Source organism: Cervus elaphus, chromosome 9 (assembly GCF_910594005.1).
Source record: "Cervus elaphus chromosome 9, mCerEla1.1, whole genome shotgun sequence".
Taxonomy (NCBI): Eukaryota; Metazoa; Chordata; class Mammalia; order Artiodactyla; family Cervidae; genus Cervus; species Cervus elaphus.
The window spans coordinates 71,098,036-71,120,589 of record NC_057823.1 but is presented as its reverse complement, the minus strand read 5'-3'; the positions used below and the strand labels follow the sequence as shown (position 1 = coordinate 71,120,589).

The window sequence follows — 22,554 nt, the reverse complement described above, 5'->3', positions numbered from 1 at the left end:
TCCCAGATGGTCAGGACAGGATCCAGTCTTTAATGGGGCCCAATTGGCACAAAATTTACATCCTGGGAAGAGAGCTGGAGAAAGTTTATTTAAAAAATAAATTACCGAAAAATAAATAAATCAATCAACCCACAAAAACCAAAGGTAGTTCAAGTATAATGTATTTATTTTAGCCTTTTTCTCCTCGATCTGTTATTTTGAAAGATGATCTTATTGCTGTTTTGTTTTGTACAATTAACTGCATTGATTTAGGGACCTGGTTAGTTTCTTGGTCAGAAGAATTGAGCAGTATATTTTTGTGAATGTTTAATGAGGCTGCCAGGAAGTCTGTGGGAGCAAAGTTAACATTTTTTTTTTCTTCAGTAGAAAAAGTTTTTTGAATGGAGTAGTATTGATGATATCTTTTTGGCAGATGCATAAGGGATGTTATTGAATCTTTACCCTAATTATTAGTGGCAGTTAATAGTGTCACGGTATTTACTCATTCAATCTTCAGCAAGTATTTATTGAATGTCTGCTAGTTTCCCAGACACTCCTAAAACTGGAAACAGAGTAGTGAAAACAAGAAGGACCAAGTTCGTATCCTATGGGGCTTGTAGTCTCATTGGGAGATACAGACAGTCAGTTAGAAAAGAGATCTCTATCTCTTCTCTATGTATCTATGTCTATGTCGATACCGATATGAGAGAAATTTTAGACAGCGTTAGGAGATACTGCTGACTGTTCAAAATCTAGATTTTAAATCCCCTATTTAACTCAGTTTCTGAGACTTTAGTTTCCAAAGTCTCCTCTGACATTCATACATAAAGTTTATCTTTGGGAATTCATGTGACCCAACATATTTTGCTAAACATTGGTTTAGTTATTTTCTTGAAGGGACAAAAGGAAACCAGAATGTTTGTGAAACAGTAAATGCTTCCATGGGCTTTCTCTCACGTTCCCTGAGAAATCGTATACTGCCTTTGAGACAGGCAATTCTTGGGAATGAAAAAATCTGTCTTACGAAACCCAAGGAACCCTGATTAGGGAACAAACCAGAATACACTGAGGAACTTGGGAGAAGAACTGGCATCCCTTGATTTATGTTGTATCCACTTCGGGGAAATAGAGATAAAATATGTAGGTTCAGCCATCACAGTCCCCAAGCATACATGCTGATCATATTTCAACTTTCTTTAAGAATTCCAGAAAACAATGTTTTTTTAAACACCATGTTTAACTACAGGAAAATGAACACCCCAGAGTGGAAGGACAATAAGTTTGCTTGTATGGTCACCAACACTGTGGTGTCTCTTTAAAAATCCTTAGTCGATTTGGTTTGGAAGCTTTAATTATGCTTTTATGTTATAGTTTCCTTATTTAAGTGTCTGTTTTATGTCCATCACTCAATACCCCCTGCCTATCTCAAAAGAGATAGATATTATTACCCTAACTGAGGAGGAGGGAGAATGCTGTGAGAATTATTAATATATAAATTAAAAAATTAATCTGGAAAGTGCTTTAGGGTCCCTGCAGAAGCTCTACCCAACACAAAGCATATTTAACATCATTATCAGTACTCCAACAGAACAGAGCACATGCAGGACAAGATGGTAAACTGAGGCACAGAGCGTGACAGTGGATGAATGGGCCAGTGTCCCTGAGAACCCAGACTCTTGGACGGGTGATACCTAAAAACTACTCTATCAGTGCCTACTTTAGGCTTTTTCTAGTCATCACTGTTAATTATTTTTCTAGAGAAGAAACCTTTCCTTCCTTTTACCCCCTCTCTTTAAGGCTTTGCTTGTTTTGGAGGGTTTTTTTTTTTTTTTTCTTCCTTTTAACTTTTTAGTGTTGAAAATGATTAAGGCTAAAATATTAAGTCCAAAGCATAATAAGGAAAAATCACTGGTGTGCTTTCTAGTAATCCCAGTTATTTTTTTGTCTTGTGGCTTGGAACTTCAAATTGCATTTATTTCTTATAGTTCCATTGGTTGAAAAACATGCATGAAAGCTTATCTTGGAATTGCTTTTTTGTTTTGGTGGGAAATAATTCCCAGCCAGCTTCTCACCAATGAGAAAGGGTATTTTGAGGACCTACTATGTTCCCAGAACTTTTTTTAGATGTAGGAGAGACTGGGGACCCATTCCATCCTGTCAAGAGTGGAGGTAGGATGAAAAGTATAAGTACGAGGAATTATAGAAAAACAATAAATAGCAGTAGGGAGGGACAGTTGTACAATGGTGGTCACCAGACAGGCAGACTTGATGCTTCATATCAGTTCCTTGATCATTTTTCTTAACTTTGCTGAAATTCATTTTTCATACATATGAACTAGCTAATACCCATGCTTGCCCGTAATACGACAGAGCGGAAATCACTGAAAGAGCTGCTCACATAGTTAGCTTCTCAGGTAGCTTGGCACATAGTTAGAAGACAATGAAAAGTCATTGCTGCTAAAGTCACCATCAAGGTCATTATCACCATCCATTTAATGTGAGCTAGAGGGATAAGGGGCTTCCCAGGTGGCACTAGTGGTAAAGAACCTGCCTGCCAGTTCAGGAGACATAATGAGGCACGGGTTTAATCCCTAGGTCAGTAAGATTCCCTTGGAGAAGGGCATGGCAATCCACTCCAGTATTCTTGCCTGGAGAATCCCATGGACAGAAGAGCCTGGCGGGCTACCGCCCATGGGGTTGTGCAGAGTCAGACACGACTGAAGTGACTCGGCAAGCACGCACTTAGCACATGGAGGAGTACAGATAGTAAGTGCTACCGGCTCTCAGAGAAGAAAGTGATTCCCAAGACTTGCCCCTTTCCCCCAGAATTCTCCAACATGTCTCCATTAATATTCTAAAATACTGGGTACTCTCATTCACCCACCATGTGGGTCATACTTTTGAGACTTATATAAAAACTGCATGGAGAATTATCCTCTCCCGTGTCCCTCGTCTAGACTCCCAGACTTTGCAGACTGCCTCTTGGGGGTTTTGCTTCCACCTGTGTGCATTTCCATGATGCTCTGTGCATCCACGGACAGAGGCGTTCCTCTCTTCTGTTTCCCACTTTGATCAAGGACAGGCCCCACCCACCACCTCCATGTCTGTGTCTTGTCTCTCATGGCCCCAGAAGCTTCACTTTGTACCCAGAAGCATGCCTCACCTGGTGACCACTCAGGACTCTTCTGCTCCTGTGCTCTGATTCGAAGAGAAAACGCTCATATAGGTAGCTCAGAGAGAGTATAATTACTGTTTCCTGGTGGGTCCTTGGTATGCCAGCAGCCTCTACTGGGGCTTTGCAGAAACTATGTGTGTTTCTTTCATTGTAATATCACACTTAAAAATGATTTCTTCTAATTCTGATATTAATGCATCCTTGTGGTCAAGAAGCTTGAGAATTCAGGGAAGTATGCAGAAGAAAATATAGTAAACTGTAACTTTACCATCTTGTAACTTTTCTTGACCCTGATGATTTTCCTTTTAGCCTTTCTTCCATGCAAATATATATCTAATTCTCATTTAAGTCACATGCAATACATACTGCACAAACTGCTAGTATTCTACTTTTGATTTTAGTAAGATTTTTCTCATAATTAATACCTACAAATATGTGAATTTATTTATTCCAAAATTGTTTATATGGCTATTATTTCCTGTGCAAGCACCTGTATACTCACATACAAATACACATGTGCACACACATATGAGGAAGAATGGGGAGAGAGAAGTTGTATCTCATTAGCATCATCAGTCTAGAGATAAATGCTGCTATTGGAGAGATGATCTTTTGTGGCCCACTTTTTTTGTATTGCTTAAATATTTTTCTTTCTTTCACCTTATCCATTCTCACTGGTGTGATTCAGACCTTTAGACATCTTTTTTACCTCTTCGATGATATCTGAGCAGTGGTCTCATGCAGGGATCTGAGTGCTGGGCCAGCTAGATAATTTTAAGAGCAACTTAGGGGATGAGGGTTAAATATTATCAGGTTAAGAATGGTGGGCTCTTATGAATAGCTGTCGTTCAGCCACTCAGTTGTGTTTGCAACTGTTTGCAACCCCACGGACTACAGCACACCAGGCTTCCCTGTCCTTCACCATCTCCTGGAGCTTGCTCACTCATGTCCATTGAGTTGGTGGTGCCATCCAACCATCTCGTCGTGTGTCATCCCCTTCTCCTTGTGCCTTCCCTCTTTCTCAACATCAGGGTCTTTTCGAATGAGTCAGCTCTTTGCATCAGGTGGCTAAAGTATTGGAGCTTCAGCATCAGTCCTTCTAATGAATATTCAGGACTGATTTCCTTTAGGATTGACTGGTTTGATCTCTTTGCTGTCCAAGGGACTCTGAAGAGTCTTCTCCAACACCATAGCTCAAAAACATCAGTTCTTTGGTATTCAGCCTTCTTTATTAAGGTCCAATTCTCACATCCATGCATGACTACTAGAAAAACCATAGCTTTGACTATACAGACCTTTGCCAGCAAAGTATTGTGTCTGCTTTTTAATATGCTGTCTAGGTTTGTCATAGCTTTTCTTCCAAGGAGAAAAGATAGGAGATCCTATATTATGGATAGGGTGGACTCTTATTACTTAGCTTAATGCAGTCAAACATCTAGTAGAATTCTGGCCTAATTTATACAAGAATTTATGTCTGAAATATTTTGGAAATATCCTGTATATGAGGCATTAAGTTAAATACTTTAGAGGGTATGGACATGAATTACACCCTGTTGCTGACCTCAAGGATTGTCTGAGAAAAAGATGTGTAAGAAACTCTTTATAGCACAAGGTGAAATAGGATGCTAAGTTCTCGAGTATTCATTCCATAATTATATAAATTTTTACAAAGGTATGAGTAACTGTGATTCTTAGGATCAGGTGAAACTTACTGGAAGAGAGAACATCTCTTCAGGATATTAAGGAACAAGAGGAATAGCAGTAGGGGAATGTTTAGGCAAGGAATGGCACAAATAAGGCAAAGATGTTAGGCTATTTTCATATATCCACATGGCCTTCTCTCCAGAGTGTGGAAGGGCAGAGTGGGAAGGATGACTCACAAGGGCAGTCAGCTCTCAAACCTTGGAGCACCTGGCTACCATGCTAAGGAGTCTGGACTACATACCATACATGAAGGAGCAGGTGAGGGTTTGAGTCAGGGCATGGCATAATGAGGTTGGTTTGAAGTGGACGATTCTGGTTGAGAAAGTAGAAGTAGAGAAAGGCCATTTTAGAAGGCATTTATAATATTGCAATCGTCTGAGTAAGAAATGGTGACAGCCTGAACCAGGATAAAGGAGAAAGGCAGGGAGCCAGTGAAATTCAGTAGAAGGTAGAGTCAACATGACTAAAAGAAAATTTGAAGGGAGAAAAAAAGATAACCCCAAGGTTTCTCTTTTGGGTAATTCAAAGGGTAGTGTTCTCTTAGCTGAGAGAGGGAACACAGGATCAGGAAGTACAGTTATACGTAGTAAGATGATAAATGATCTTGCATCCTGTTGAGATTGAAGTGGCAGTAAGATACATACAGGGAAATTCTGTTACTCTGTTGCTGATAAAAATGTGGTGTTTGGCCAAAGAGATCAAAGCCACAGGCGTAGACTTGGAAGTCAATTTAGCTAACATGGTTGAGCCAGTGAGTGAACTCAAGAATTGTTAGGCAAATGAAAGAGAAAGAAAATCTAGAACAAGACTTGTGAAATGTCTACAATTAGCAAGTTGGCAGAAGGAAATAGTTGGCACAGGAAGAGATCAGGAATCAATGAATAAGAGAGGAACTCTGGAAAACACTTATTTACAGGCATAAGAGGTTGATTTTCTTCCTGCTCTTTCCAAATAATATTACTTAACTTGCCTGACTGTCAATTTTTGCTCATCTGGAATACATATCCCATAAGGATGGGCTTTAAAAAGATAGTGAATGTGAAAGTGCTTTGGTAAACCATTAGACACTCTCTGAGGCTTAGGTTTTATAAATAGTGTCATAGAAGTGAAGAAAGTGTAGACTTCCAAGAAGGAAGAAAGTAGTATCAGATGCTACAGGGTTTCAGAAGTATGTTTATTTTTAACTCAAATTGTTCGTTTTGTGCTTTAAGGAAGTTAAGCCAAGAGAGTGAATCTGTTCTCGAATCACTTAGAACAGAATTTCCCAAAGCGTGGGGCATGTACCCCTTGTTGTATGGAGACCATTTTGGATTTGACACAGACATTAAATGGAACTGAATCATCGTGAGAAAGTGATTCCCCTTTTATTTCTCCTTTAATCCTTCTGATTTATGTTAAGGGAGAAAGTCTCAGTTGGAGCAAAGAAGTCTGTATTCTAACACTAGCTCAACTCCCTTTTCAATAAACCCATTCAGGTTGTCAACGTTATCTAACTAGAATTTAACAACATCATATTAACTTTAAGATTACCACAACCAGTTGCAATAGTAATATAGTGTCCTTTTAAAATAAGTTATTTGAAACAAAAAGTTCACAAAGACTTGGACACAGCTGAGCGACTGAACAACAACAAAGCAAAAAGTTAACCAATTAAAGATTTTAAGTACATAATTGTATGGGTATGGGTTGTTTATAGATATGGCGAAACTTAGGAAGTGGTATTCCAGTGATGACAGTTTGAAAAATTTAGACTTATACTAGATCTCTTCTTCCTTCTGTAACTTAGAGGGGCTGCCTTTAGTTCAGCCCGATTAGAACAATGTGAGAAATTTATCCTGAGATGGGGAAGGGGTTTGGGGTGGGTTTTGGGTACTAGACTTCCAAATCTAGACCCTATCTTTTTCCTAAGATGTTGGGTCAACTTTTGAAGCCCCTAGACTTTTTTGGATTTTGTGTCTTTAGCTATTAAAATGAGATTATTAGTTTTAGGTGATTACTAGCATTCCTTCCTGCAATAAATTTGTAACTCTTTGAGTGATTAATAAATAAACCTCTCCTCTTGTGAATAAATAAACCTCTCCTCTTGTAAATAAATAAACCTCTCCTCTATCTAATTGATAGTGGTTAGATACAATTTTTTCCTTCTGAATGCCATCAATATCATGTGTCAGTGTGAGAGCCTGCTCCCAGACTAACATCTACAGCAAGGAAAACATCAAGTTCATTCTCTAATGATGATTCATATTCTACCTTATTTTCAAAGGACAGTTATTTCAAGAGTGAATCTCTGCTTTAGTTAGAGTGATTGATTAAAATGGAAAATGAAATTGTAAATGAAAATGTTTCAATTTCCTTTATGCCAACCCCCTACTCTCCTAAGTAGTTTCTTTGCAGTCATATCTAATCAATTTGTAAATTTTATAAATTTTCTAAATCAATTTTGTTCCGTAGTGTATCAACTCATAGGTCCTTATACTTAAAAAGATGTCTCCATTTTCTATTTACTGATATCTTTCCATCTTTTAAAATGTATTTCCCCTGAGAAAAGGGAGGGTGGGTGAAATATTCTCTAACTGTCTGAAAGTTCTCCTAAATTTTATTGTGACTTAATGTTACTTTACAGTCCAAGTAACTTTTAGAATAGAAGCATGCAACTTATTTGGAATATAACTATATGGCAACTTCCACCATCAAAGGCACAACCAGGGACCAGGTATAAAATGAAAAATGAATAGCATGTGAGTTTAAAAACAACACATATACATGTAGTGTTGGATCTAAAAAATTTGAGTTTGATGCTAGCTTTAAAAAGTTTAAAGATATAAATATGAACAATTTCTTCTTTATGATTAGATAGGAAGAATTACTCCCTGCCATTTTTTGAACTGTATCAGGTTCACTTTTGCTCTTACTTACTCTTACAAGGGTGATTTTGTGCAAGCAATTTAACAATTTATGATTCTGTTTTCATATCTGAAAAAAGTAGTTACGAATACATACAACTGATCTGACCAAATCAGTGCTTTCAAGTAAAACCTTCAATGACATAGTGGGTAACCTCCTATCCTGGTACCCAACTAGTGTTAATCCCAACATTGCAAGAACACTGTCCGATCAGTTGAAATTAAACACACACTTGATTTTGGAAGATCATCTTTTACTGCTCTTCAGAGTTTCCTTCCTTCTCTTATTCTCTATACTATAGTAAACTAGATTTCCTGTTTTCGGTCCTTAAAGATTAGAAGAGAAGTACAGAAGGTGCAAAGGACACTAGGAGGAAAAAAGACAAAGAAAATGAACAAAGTAGAAATAATTTAAAACTCATAAGTATCCAGGGCCATTTACTGCAGGGGATAATAGCCCCTCATACCTCATGGTCACTTAGGCCTTTTCTATATTCTAGAAGATACATCAATCTAAGATAAATAGAACTAAGATATAACAAGGGGTATTTCAAATGAAAATCTTGATTTATTAGGGCTAAATTAAATTATATATACTTTGCTTATTTTAGGAAACATATAATTCATTTTGGAAGAATTTCAGAATGAAAAGGTCAAAATCTTTTAAATAAATATTTTTTGTGCTTTTACGGGTAAACCCTTAGCCATCCAAAAAAACGTAGCCATTGAGGGCTCAGTCTCCAGTGGTTCCACATAAGTATGGTATTCCTGAAGAATCTTTTGTGTATTTCCAGCAAATAAGGGCGCACACATTCTATGGGAGAGGATAGGCATTTCTAATTACTAAGTTAAAGTGATTTCTGCGCAGATGACCTTTATGTTTCAATAAAGAGCATTTGATAGAAATCACTTGTGGATTTTAGCAGGAGCAACTTTCTTACATTCTTTTGCCAGGACTTTGTGCTGGGACTGTTTACCTAGGTAGGACTCAGGGGCTGGAATTTGTGCTGTCACCTTGATCCTCATGGAGTCGTCTGTGATCCTCTGGACAAAATATTTAAAGTTGCATATTGACACAAAAGCCCTTTCTAAGTTATAAGAACAGCACAAACATGAGTTAGTACAAATGATCACCATTACATACTGACTCAGTACTGCTGCCCTGAGCTAAACGACTCTGAAAGCAGTCAAGGAATGGGCAGTTGCGCATGCCAGAGAAGAGAGCACATAGAGTCCAGCGCCATCAGAGGTCAGCTACCAGGGCTGGAGTTTTCAAAGAAGCAGATAGTGCCAGTTTTATGGCCATTAATAACATTTTAGTTATATAAACAATGATAAGAGTACTAAAAAGCAAATTCTGTTTTGCAGTGTGCTCTGATTGCCAACAGGGTTCAGAAATGAACTTTCTCCTTGTGCACGTAATTGCATAATGGACCACTGATCATCCTCCGGCCCCTCCCCAGCTTCCAGCTCCCTTTTATGGACAGTCCTTAGTCTTGCCAGACCCCTCAGCTGTTCCAGGGAGAGAGCTTCTTGGGTTTCCCCTTTAAAGCTCTTTGATAGCTCCTCTGGTAGTTAATGTACCAAATGGTCTTCAGGGCATTTCCTACATGGCTCTGCAGCTCATCAGAGCACCTTGACCATGGATTTCCTACCTCGGTGTTTTGTACATGTTGAAGGGCTCAGTTCAAACACCAGGCCCACTAGCTTCTGCAGAGGTGTGGCAGAGCTCAGTGCTGATTTGGGTGTCTGCCTCAAAACAAGAGATTTTTCCAAAGGATATCCTGTAGTAGATAAATCATTTCATTAGACCAGGTTCACTTTTTAAACCAGGAAGCAGAGTGCCTGCCATGTAGGAAAACTCAGATAAAGTTGTTATGACTGTTCTCAGGGCACTTGTAAATATTGTTGTCAGTGTCTTTTATACGGGTTCCATCATGACTGTATTTAAACATGGACAGGTTAATTATGTGTTTGAAGGCTATGTTTATTGACAACCGATAAGAAAGCTGTGAAATGAGTCCTTTACATATTGCAATGACAATGTTTTTTTTTTTCCCCCAAATGTCTCCCACTAGTTGATTACTCCTCATGCCATCCGTGTGCAGACTCCTCCTCGGCATATCCCTGGTGTTGTAGAGGTCACCTTGTCCTACAAATCCAAACAGTTCTGCAAAGGGACACCTGGCAGATTCATTTACACAGGTAAGAACTACTACAGATGGTGGACAGAGCGGTTTTGACCTTGTGGGTCTTTGACTCAATCTTGTATGTATAAGTGTTATTTTATTCTAAAATCTATGTCTTCTTAAGACCCATTTTCTCTGTTTCACCTCATTTATGATGAAATGAGTTGCTACTACTACTACTATTATTATTACCATTATTATTAGATAAGATTTCATCTAGGTGTCCTTGTTGAATGACAGGATCTGTTGAAATTGTGGGTTAGATACCTAAGGCAGTGGTATGAGCAAGGAGGAGTGCTAGACAGTCCTAAGAGTCTTGGGATGTTAAGCCATCATGTGGGGGTTTGCTTGCTTTATGGAGTAGGAATGTGCTTGAGTGCACAATACAACTTTCTTCTAGCCTGGGCACGGCCATTTAAAGACTTTTGGTGATTTTCATATTTAATTCTGGGTTGGTGCTTTCTTTCCCTTTAAACTTCATTTTGTTCCCCATGACTGCCTCCTGCCACCCTAAACACATGGACCTGCCTTGGCACATGGATCTATCTTGCATTAAGAAATTAGGGTTCTAGGGTGAAGGTGAATTTCCTCACGTCACCTGGAGAGAACCAGGCAGGTTCTCTGTGGAATCATATCAAGTGCATAATCTAAGTGCCTAGTGTGTAGTCAAGAGATCCTCAGAGTGTTACGTGTAAACCAAACATCCAGGGATCTTTGTTGCAATCCAGATTCTGATTCAGTAGCTCTGGGTGGGATCTGAAACTCTGCATTTCTAACAAGCTCACAAGGAGAGGCTGATGATCCTGGTCCAAGGACCTCACTGGCTATGGGGACAGTCTAGGTCCTCTGCTATGTAGCAGTCATTGCTGGGTTGGCGCCTCCAGAAATTGGCCCCATGTTTGCTTCTTTAATCAATAAAGGACCACAAAGCCAGATTAAGTACAGAGTGTAAGTTGCTTTCACACAAAGAGACTCCAAAGCATGAAGGGACAACTGTGGCAACACATCCTAATTACAACCATACAATTAAATGGACAAATTTTATTTTACTGTGACATTTTATCTCAAAGCATCTTTCCTGTTGCATTTTAATAGGAGGAACAAAACCGACCATGCTTCTCAGTGACTCGCTCTCCCCCCTCAATCCTCTCTCTCAAAATTATAAAAACAGCTAATGCATCCTGACCCTTGGAAATGCCTCCCAGTCCTTTAAACAAAATGCAAGTTTGGTGCCTGCCTGACGATTAGTTTTAGTTAATTGAAAATTATAGGATTGACCCAAGAGGAAAATTTTATTTGCACTCCAATCACTTTTACAAATTAAGGAAAATTACCACAATTTTGTTTAGCTAAGGTTTCACACTGAGTTCAAGAAATTAGCTCAGCCATCCCAACAAAGTCAGCACTTTGTTAGCAAGCACTTGAAAAAATAATAGTCTATCTGGAGTTTTGTGGTGTATACAAACGAAGCATAGAGAAAGCTATGATGCTTTATAGAAGTAGGCCAAGTGTTTTTAATTAGGCTCATTGGTTCAGCGTAAGTTTTGAAGAACAATCAAACTAGCAGATTAGCTGTTTCTTTTAAAGCTAGGATTTCTTGCCATTCATTTTTCCCATGAGAACTTCCACATAGCGCTTTTTTTTTTTTTTTTACAAGCCTCATTATGGGCCTGCAGGAAAAGGACCAATTGAAACTTCTGATACTGTAACATTCCCCACCATCATTCCGATGGATGGGAGTTTTTCACAATGTTCTTCACTGAACTCGGTGTTCTGGAACATATTACAAAACCACAGAGGCCAAATGTTTTCTCTGAGGAGTTTGGACTCTGTTTTTGGTCGAAAACATTTAGGCCTCGCTGGCTGCTTATTTACTCTGCCATTAAGAACAAGAAAAGGAGAAGAAGAAGAAGAAGAAAACGCTCGTGTGGTGGGAGGAACGAGAGGCAATCAAGCGTGATTCCGCTTTGGTGACAGCGTCTCTGCCCATTAATGGTTCCATTCTGTGGTCAGGTCTCATTTAGAAGAAATTATTTTTAATCAGTGCTCAACAAAATATCCCCTTGAGCCACCTGGCCATAAAAGTTAAAAAAAAAAATCATCCTTATTAAATTACTTAAGTTCTCAAAAGAAAATAGCTAGGGGACCCATCATTATTGGGATTTTTTTTTTTAACCATTAAAAAAATTGCCATCAATTTAAGAAATCACATCTTGGAAAACCTGTATCAGACAGGGGAATTAAGATCAAAGATAAAAGCGGCCGATCTGCAAGTCTCACAAAGTAGTTAAGGATAAGAGAGAGAAGTCCTGGGTGTGCTTGCACATGTGTAAGTGTGCGGGAAATTTAAAGTATGAAAAAATGCTTTTGCTGATCCTGCCTCAAACTGTGGGCCATAGATAGGAAGACTTAGTTTTTTAAGTATTCTAAGAGAGAGACTCACCACTCTCTGCTTCGAAAAAATAAAATTTTCGAAGAAACCGGTACAAAAACTTCCCCATTGATATAGCTGGCTGTTCACAGTCACTGTGACTACATCACTTCTAACAAAAGAGAGTCTCTGTTAATTGGTGAACCACACCGAAGACTCTTGATCATTATCGTTAAATGCCCCTGCCAAGGGTCACACATTCATGGCTGGTGCTGCCAGACCTTGGTGGTTTGCTCAGTTTACCTCTCTGCTTGTCACCACTCTCTAGCAAAGGCATCGAGATAGGTCATAAATTCTCTCTGTTCTTTGTATCCGAACAACCATTCAGCTCATTGGAAACCTGCAGCCCTCCCCTTGCATCCCCTGCCACAGAAGCTCACACTTCATTTTCTTTAACATCTATGGCATTTCAAGATGCGAGGCTTGGTTTTCTGGATAGGGTGAGCCAACGCTGTTTCTTAGGAGAATACCACTTGGAATTTTTCCTTTAAAAAAAAAAAATTGTCCTGGGACTGAAAAACAACATCCCAAACGTACTGCTTTTGAGTGCGTGTGAGAGGATTTGCGTGTGCGTATGTGCAAGGCTCTAAAAATCCATAATCAATGAAAAAGAAAAACCCCCCACACAACCGAGACAGGAACAGCCTGGCCTAATCTATGCAAATAAAAGCAGACTTCTGGGGGTGGGAGGAAAGAATTTGACTAAACACAGATTGCCTGCAAGCTGGCTCCACTTGTAGGGCCAGGAGTGCAGCTCTCCATCTTTGGTGCTTCAGACCAGGGACACGTGCGGATTCTCAGCTGCCAGCTGTGCCCTCTCTGGTGTCTGCTCCATCAGAGTGAGGGAGCAGAGTGAATCCCAACTTGATTGGAACAAAAAAGCTCGATATCACGTCCCTGATCTGATTTATTGTGGCCAGTTATTCTCATGTAAATGCACAGCAAGGCTGACTTTAAATTTTAAATCATGTTTTCTCATAGGAGGAAACAAAATCCCTCTCTGAGGACAGGACTTTTTCCAAAGCCCTCCCTAATCCTGTGTCTGGTCCGTCAGTCCAGTGGGAAGTCAATCCCCATAAACCTCCACTGCCTTGGAGGGGGACTCCCCGGTATCTTTGTTCTTCTCAGTAGCTTCTTTGCTGTTCCATCTTTAAGTAACTTGTAGAATTCTCTCCTGCTAAGTTGAAGTAACCTTGGGTGTTGATAAAAGACTCTCAGGAGGCTTTAGCTGCTTCTTCAAAGCTCTTTGAGTTGGTTTTTCTTCATAAAAAAATGCCCAAATCCAAATGTACTTTTAAACTTCGTCCCAGTTGGAGTGGGTGGTGTCTTTGGGGAAAAATATGACTGGAACAATGGGCCACCAGGATGCTAGACCAGCTTAGGTGTGTACCAAGAACCATATACCGCCTGTTGCCCAAAAGCTGGTGAAAGCCCCAAAGAGTGCTCATCTAACAGCTCAGATTTGGTTTGCTTGGGTCACATCTCTAATCCTTTCTGCTGCTGAGTTCTTCTGTTCTTAACATTTTCCACCAAGCTTCCTGCTCCTGTGGAAGGATTAAACAAAATTCTTGTTAGTCTCAGACTTTACTTTGAAGTAAATATTCTTCCTGGAAATGCTTCCTGTTTGTACCATATGCCCAGAATTACTTTGCATGTAGAAGGGGTCGTGTTGCCTGAATATATTCCATGAAACTTGATGACATGTACCATATCTTTCCAGTTTTCTTTTTTTTCTCTCCCCATTCCTCTGTGTTCTCTCTCTATCCCCAGTCTTCTTCTTTTTTCCCTTCTCACTCTTTTCATTCCTCCCCCCTAGTCTTTCTCACTTCCAAGGAGATGATGCAGCATGGTGATTAAGTCCTTGGGTTTAAGAGTTGATGGGTATAGATTGAAATCTCAGCTCTGCCTCTTACCAGAGAGATTATTTTGGGTATGTAGTGTGATGGCTCTAAACCACAGTTACCTCATGTTTACATTATTACAAGGAAAAATAACTTGCTGGGGTTGTTCTTAGTAGCAGGGGAATGTGTATAAAGCACTTAAGGTGAGCTAGCATGAGCACTTAGCCAGATATTAGTAGTTTCCATTAATAAGTGATGATCATTATTCATTCATTCATTCATTGCTGACCCCAATATGGTGTAAATATTTTACATGTTGTTTATCTTCTCCATCATGTTCTAGAGGTCTATGAAATGTCCTTTGGAATTTTAGTAATAAACCTGTAGTCATCAGTAAATTAGAGAAATAAGTGATACTAATCAACCGCAAATAAAGACAGCACAGTATAGATATGGTATCAAGAAAAAGATTTATGAATGTGATTCATGTTATTTTGATTATTCATACTATTTTGATTAAACAAGTATTTTCTTAGAAATGGCCTCAAATAATAAACATTTAATAAAGCATCCCAGATTTATTAAGTTCTCAGGTGTTGATTTTTCAGGAACAGCACACTTGTTCTCTTATTTCCATCCCTAAGGCCTCCATCTTCTGGAGGCCATAGTAACTTGGGTACCATCTATCACCAGCCCCCTTCAAAGGTATTAGGTTATAATCAGCTTTAACTCCCCTTTCAAGAGGTTTCAGGCAGAAAGCTCTGTTTTTTAGTTCTTGGAAACCTGCACAAATGAAGGCTGCCATCCTGGGGATAAACAAAGTTATCAGGCTTAGGGGAAAAGTAGAGAGTTTCCACCAAGTGAATCTCCTCTTTTTCTGCCTCCTCTTACACTAATTCATTGCCAGATTAAACTTCTAGAAAATCAGTTTCCTATCATTTCTGTGCAGAGAAACTTTTCTTATTTGCTCCCTCTATGTAAGATATAGCCCAAACCCCTGGGCTTGCCGTTCACATTTCACTGTGCCCTGGGTCCAGTGCTTTCTGGGCCCCTCTAGTCCCAGTCTCCCCACTGTGCTTCAAGCTTACTTCATGGCTAGCAACTTTGAATATGGTGATTTTCCTAGATCCAGTTCAAACTTGATTCCCCTCTGAAGTGTCCTCTGGCCACTGTAGCAAGTGGCCAGAGCATGAGATCAGGGAGGTCTGTGTTCTAGTCCCAGCCCTGCTAACTGGCTATGAGACATGGGACAAGTTGCTGACGTGCTCCAGACTTCAGTGTTTTTATTGTAAAATGGGCCAGTTGACTAGGTGACTTTGATGTTTCCTATGGTTTATCTTGATTAGCTGGAAGAGTCGCTGTCCTTGGAGCTCTTTTGTTGCATGTGCTTACATGGCTCATTCATCATTCACTTCCTTATACCTTCACTCTCTTCTGTTCTTATATAGGCACATCTCCAAAAGTCCACAGGCAGCGAACCTTCCCTGAAATTATCTTGTTTTGCCCACTGTAAGCACCTTGACTCAGTATCTTACTTACGATAGGTGTTCTCTAGTAATTGAGTGACATATTGCACAGAATCAATGGGTCCTCATTGATTTTTGTGCTCTGGATGGCAGGGAATGTAAATAAGAGCTGTTAATTAAGAATCTATCTCCTTTAATGTGAACTTACATGTAAAGAGCATAGTCGTTGGATTTTTTGTTAAAGAAAAAAAAGTAGGGTTGGATCTATATTACATAGTACTATTTTTTTTATCTGTAAAGTGAGATATTTTAACAGTAACTGCATCTAAGAAGTCAGTAGGTCAATGTATGTGATGCTTTCCTGGTACAGTATGAGTGTTCCCTAAAAGCAAACACAAAAGAAGAGAAGCAGATAATGGGTATGTTTCTCTTCAAACTATAAAGAACTGGTTGTGAGAGCACATTTTATTTAGTATTGCATATATGCCAGCTTTCATCTGATTAAGGAAATGGTTTCTTTCTAGGTATTAGAGTCAGAATCAAAAGATCTAGGTTGTCTGATTTTATGACTTTCTTTTGTTACTCCATTCACTCATCTCACAAGTATTTGTGGATTGTCTGTTCTATTCTAGGCAGTGCTCTAAAACTGTGTTGAGTAAAACCATGTTCTCATGGATCTTGTAGTTTAAGAGGGAACATGGATATTCACAAGTTTACAATTTCAAACCTACTGAGTGTCCAGAAAAACAAGTACAGAGTTTCAAGCAAGAATATAACAAAGGATCCCCAGTCAGTCAGTCAGAGATCTTTTCTGTCAGATAAAGATGCATGAATTGAGATTTAAAGGGTGATTGAGAGTTAACCTGGCAGTTCATGAAGGATTGGGTTGGGTGCGTTTGGCAAAAGAAACTGAGTGTTCCAGAAGAGAGGAACATGTAAGAGGGCTCTGAGTGAGAGGAAATGTGACATCTTGGAAGGCTGTAAAAATTCCACTGAGGCTGAAAAATCAAGAGAGAGGAAAAGAATGGCAAGAGAAACGACTGGAGCAGCGGGCGGAGACAAGCCTATGAAGCCTTGTAGCCGTGGGGAGGAATTTAGTTGTCTGTCATCCCAAGAGCAATGGGCAGTCCTTAAAGTGGATAGGTGGGCATAACCAGACTTTTATTTTGAAAGAAAACAGAAGCAGAAAAACTCTGGCTGGCTGGAGCATAGGAAACCAAAATGGATGCTATAAGTAAGACCTGTAAGGAGACCTTTGCAGTAGTCTGGGAAAGACATTTGATGACTTTAATTTGGGTAGTAATGGGTAGAGGTGGAATATAGTGAGAGGATTCAAAAGATATTTAAGAGGAAAAGTGGACAGGACCTGGAGATGGGTTGGATATGGAGGTGAAGGGGATGAAGGGCACAGGCCGATTTTTGGATTCCTCTCAGTGAATAGATAGTGGGGTTATTCCTCCTCTGGGTGCCCCAAGGGTCTTGTGGGTATCAGTAAAAGAATGGGCATGAAAATGCTTTGTAAAGGGTGGTATTCTGCACATGTGTTAATTGTTATAAAGATGGGTCTAAGAAAATTCAGTAAGAATGGGGGAAAGGAAGGCAAGAATGTGTTTTCTTTTATATCAGATTGTTTTCACTTAGGACTCAACTGAAGGAGAGCTGTGTAATGAACACTTGACGAGCAGTTTTGCCTTAGCTGTGTCCTAATTGGAAAAGACCCAAGAAGAAAGAAAAATTAACAGGCTGCTCCTGTCCACATGTCTCAAATATTACTCCAAATGAGCCATTTACACACAAAGAAAAGAATTCAAGGCAGAGAGAATGTTTATTCTTTTTTGCTTTTGTGATCCAAAGGCTAAGCTCCAAGCCTCTTCTCCTCTGCCAAAGGGAATTTTTTCACAAAATACGATCGCTCCTGATCTGACATACATTGATGTGATTGGTGGTCCTCAACTCAGTGGCATCTGTAAACTTAAACACCGTTGGTGCCATACGGGGACAAGAGCAACAAGAATCACTGAAAATACCCATTGTACTTCTGTGACATCTGTAAAATGAAAGCCGTTTCTGCAAAGAATAAAGCTAGTCTGAAGGAAGCATATTATTTTGCATATTTTATGTACATACTTTCCAAGAAATACGACCTTTATTTCCTATTTGGAGTGGAGTGTAATCAGGACTTGAGTAGCTAGTGTAACAGGATCATTAAAAGGGATATTTTCACTGACATTAGAGGTCTAAATGGCCACTAGGCCTTATATACAACCTTGGCTTTTTCCTGTCTACCCAGAGTTAATAAGTGATAAGGCCAGGAGAGAGATAAATCACAGAAATCCCTGTCCAAAGAAAACATATTGACTACAGCCAAGCAAATAACAGACCATAACCAATGGCCCCATTCATCATTCATGTAATAGGGATATAAACTAGTTCCTACCAATGAAACCGTATAGAAGGAAAAGGCAGATAAGCTTCCCCAATCTAAGGCATGTGATTTGGTTATTAAGGGACATGAACTATTTGTCACATGGCTTTAATCTTTAAGATGTGTTGCCATTTCTAAACTATAAATTTCTAGTCAGGGATTAGAAAGCTATTAACAATAAAGGTAGGGACTGAGCTTTATATGCATTCATGCCAACGTAATGCAATACTATAAAGCCTTGAACCTCTAATCTATTTAGTATGATTGAACATGATTTGGTTTTCAAAGCCAATAAACTATTTGGAAGTTTTCAAGGCTGTTGTTTTTTGTTTTTTAACCCAGCATCATGATAAATTAACCCTTCAGTACTTAAACTGTGTACCTTGAAACTTTCTCTAATATCCTGAGGGCAGTGGGTGGGAGGGAAATGAAAATGAAGTTCTTTCTTTTTCTCCTTTCCTAACATTTATTCCAAATGTTTGATGGCAAAGTATTTTCTGTTTCATGTGTCCACCGTTATAACGGTATGGATGTTTGTCTCTCTGTCCATTAACTAAGTGGTGTGGTGCCCACTGGAGCATTAAAATTTTTCTTTCTTTATTGCAAAGTTGCCCATGCTGATTTCAGACAATTCAGTAAGCACCAATAGAAAATAATTAAAACAGTATTAAAAGTGTCAACATTTATCCCGGTTCTTTATACATAAATAACACATGTTAGCTGTTAATATTATTTTTTAATGGGATATGTCTTATCTTTTTCCTATGCAGATATCTGAATCATTACCAAAATGGGGTGATTCCTTACATAATACTCATTTGGTCTTTCACTTAACTACATATCATAAACTTCAGAGCTTTATAAATTTAAAATAATTTTTAATCTCTCATGATCATTTCACACTTTAAAATCTCATCACGAGTTGTGTCTTCACCTTCTTGTTGAAACATAGGTACATTGAATTTGGATTCTCATCTCCTTTTGTTCCTGAAAAGCCTACAGCACAAGGTCATTGGTCTTATACCCATGTGGTTCTTGGCATCCTTATTGGTTGGGGTTTATCAGCTACCCCACTGACTGTGCATAAGTAGCTCTGAAGGCCTCAAGTGTCAGAGGACCCAAGTCTCAGAGGTTTGGACTAGCACCCTCTCCTCCATAGCTGTTTGTTCTCAACCTGAACCACCAATGAAGTCCAGTCTGTAAAATGTCCCCCACTATGTGAAGCGGCACTGTGCTTCCCACAGGTGAAAACGAGAACTCATCTGAAACACTTAACATCTCTGAATTCCAAAATTATAACAATAGGTGGGGCAATGCAGCTCCCTCTCCGACCTTCTTCCCCAGGATAGCAGTGTTACCTACTAGAGTTTTGAACTCCTCTTTTCTTTCCTCTCTCTACTATGTGGGCTTCCAACAGCCTTTCTGGACTTCTCTACTGTTGTTCTCTCCTATTTCACACTTTTTTTTTTTAATTGTTACTGTATCCTCTCTGTTCATCTTCTTCCTGATTGCATTACTGGAATGTAAAACATTTTTTCCTCTGAGAATCTGTGTAAGGCCACCTCTCTTTAGATAAAAACACTTAGAAAGGTGAAGTGCCTTCCCCTAGGTGATGTAGTTAATAAATGGAGGAGCCAGGATTTGGACCCCAGTCAAAGAATACCAGAGCCTGGGAAGCAGTAAATCCCCTGTGGTGTTACTTTCACTTACTCCGTTTTTGAATTATGTGATTTCAAAAATATTAGATTGTTGGCGATGGGAGAGTAGGGGTATTTCTAGGAGGTCTAGGAGGAACTACAGCCTTGCATATTTTAAACAAATCATGTCATGAGGAACATCATGCATATTCATATAGGAGGGAAAATTTTAAAAACACGAAAAGTATGGAGAGATCCATTAACCCATCCCTCTGTTATTGTTTTTTAGTCTTCTGAGATTATTTTGGGAACTCTTATGTATTTCTGTCAGAGTTAATCGCAGTATGTTTATATAGTTTTGTATCCTCCTTTATAATTTGAATTGGAGAGTAAACATGTCCTCTATTAGCTTAATCTCTTCCTAAATGCATCTTAGTGGGTATGTAATAGTCTATTTGTGGCCACATCATAATTTACCTAATTGTTCCCCTCTTGTTGGATAGTCACATCTTTTCTTTCAGGGAACTTTTAGCACCGCATTTGTGGGAACAAGAGGATGATTTTGAATATAAGGTGTTCTGTCATTTTCCTAAAAAGTTTTCTATATTTTAGGACCAAGTAAGCCAAACATATGTATTTATAGATGCCAGTGAGTCTATTTATAGTATTTTGCACATTAATTTAGTTAAGTATACATATTTAAAATCCCATACATAATTGACAACATTTACAAATATAACTTTTTCCACCTTTAGGGTTTATACTTCTATTCAAACTCATTACAGTCATCTTTAACATCAGTTTGTTTTATTATTAGCAAAATCAGAGCCATTTTTAGTCCCACTATATTCTCTTCTATTTCAGTTGTTTGAGATCTTCTGTTTCAGTCTGGACCTGATGCTTTCTCTGGAAATTTTATCAAAGCCATAACTAACCATTTTCTATATTTAAGTCTCCAAACATAACCACTTCAGCAATGTTCTTAAAACTGGTCTTTGAAAGTCTTGTTTTGAGGAACATTTATAATGGTGAGAGACCATTGCTACATTGCTATCTGAGAAAATTGCTGCATTTATGTAAGTTTTCTAATCTTCCTTGTTTCTACTATCCTCTTCAGGCGACCTCTTAAGCATTACCAAACCATCATGGATTATAGTTGCTTCCTGCCCCAAATAGTATTTAGTTTTAAAAATAACATAATTGGAAGCCACTTTGTCTTAAGAGAGACTTTAAAATTATGCAAGTATATAACAAGGGAGCTTTTTAAAAGAAGAGTATTTTGTCCATTTATGTCAGCATACTGATCCATCTTTTCTATTGGTGGGTCATTTGGCATATGTGATCCTTGGTGTGAACTGAATACTATGAGGGGCTTCCCTGGTGGCTGAGATGGTAAAGAATCCATCTGCAATGAGGGAGACCTGGGTTTGATCCCTGGGTTGGGAAGATCCCCTGGAGAAGAGAATGGCAACTCACTCTAGTATTCTTGCCTGGAGAATGTGATTCTTGGAGTGAACTGAATACTATACCACATAGCATTTTTTATTTGAATAGACTGTATCTTAAATGGATCTTATATTATTCAGGGCACTTAAAGTGCAAATCATACCATTAATGTCAGATTGGTGAATTTCTGCTAAACCTCTCAAAGGTTAGGGAGTAGACAGAAGCTGGGACTCCCTATATCATGGGCAGGAATAACATCAAAAGAGCAGACTTGCCCTTGAACCCATGGCTCTTTGGCCTCCTAATGTAGTTGTTCATCTTTTCCTGTTAGTGTCAACTGTAACTCCCTTCTGTGTATCACAGGGGGATGCCTGACTGGCTGGACAGTGCTACCTGGGATCAGCCTCGGTGGTTAGCGTCAGGAGGTCTCAACTCCCATGGCTCAGCTGGTAAAGAATCCACCTGCAATGTAGGAGACCTGGGTCTGATACCTGGGTTGAGAAGATCCTCTGGAGAAGGACAAGGCTGCCCACTCCAGTATTCTGGCCTAGAGAATTCCATGGACTATATAGTTCAGTTCAGTTCAGTCGCTTCAGACTCTTTGTGACCCCATGAATCGCAGCACCTGGGTCGCGAAGAGTCGGATATGACTGAGTGAATTTCTCTTTCACTTTAGTGCCAAGAATATATACGCATTAAATATCTGCACAGAATAAGGTCCTCCCAATCATGCTACAGATACACAGTTTCCTTTTGGTGTTAACTGACTTGTTAAATATTCACTGAGACCAAGCTGATTATTTGAGTTTATTGGGAGGTTTGGGTGGAGGAAAGCATCCCTAAAAAATCTGTTCTGAGCAGGCTGTATATCTTGTTCTTCTCCAGTTTGTTCAAGACTAGAAAATGGAACATGTGCACCGATTAGCTCAGACGATGTAGGAGGATCATCTAAAGACTTGGTGATTTTGCTTAATAAAATTATTGGCATCAAAGCTAAAAAATTTTTGTGACTTGTCAGAAAGTTATATGTTAGGGACCAAAGAACAAGCTTGACTATTGGGCCTCTGTGTCTCATCTTTGTCTTTCTTTAGATTAATTTTTATTGGAGTATAGTTATTTTGCAGTGTTGTGTTAGTTTCTACTGTATAGAAAAGTGAATCAGCTGTATGTATACATGTGTGTGTGTGTGTGTTAGTTGCTCAGTCGTGTCTGACTCTTTGCGACTCCATGGACTATAGCCCACCAGGCTCCTCTGTCCATGGACTTCTTAGGACAGGAATACTGGAGTGGGTTGCCATGCCCTCCTCCAGGGGGTCTTCAACCTGGGTTTCCTGCATTGTAGGCAGATTCTTTACCAA

The 22,554-nt window shown here is 39.1% G+C and overlaps 1 protein-coding gene across 7 annotated transcripts in view; it reads left to right on the top strand.

Annotated features, from left to right (window-relative positions):
• Window positions 1-22,554, top strand: part of EBF1 (EBF transcription factor 1) — a 402,958-nt gene that overhangs the window by 310,204 nt on the left and 70,200 nt on the right. For all 7 annotated transcript variants that reach the window (XM_043913423.1, XM_043913422.1, XM_043913421.1 and 4 more), the window contains exon 10: window positions 9,840-9,966. In XM_043913423.1, the coding sequence (XP_043769358.1) occupies window positions 9,840-9,966 (127 nt within the window). The remainder of the gene's footprint in view (window positions 1-9,839; window positions 9,967-22,554) is intronic.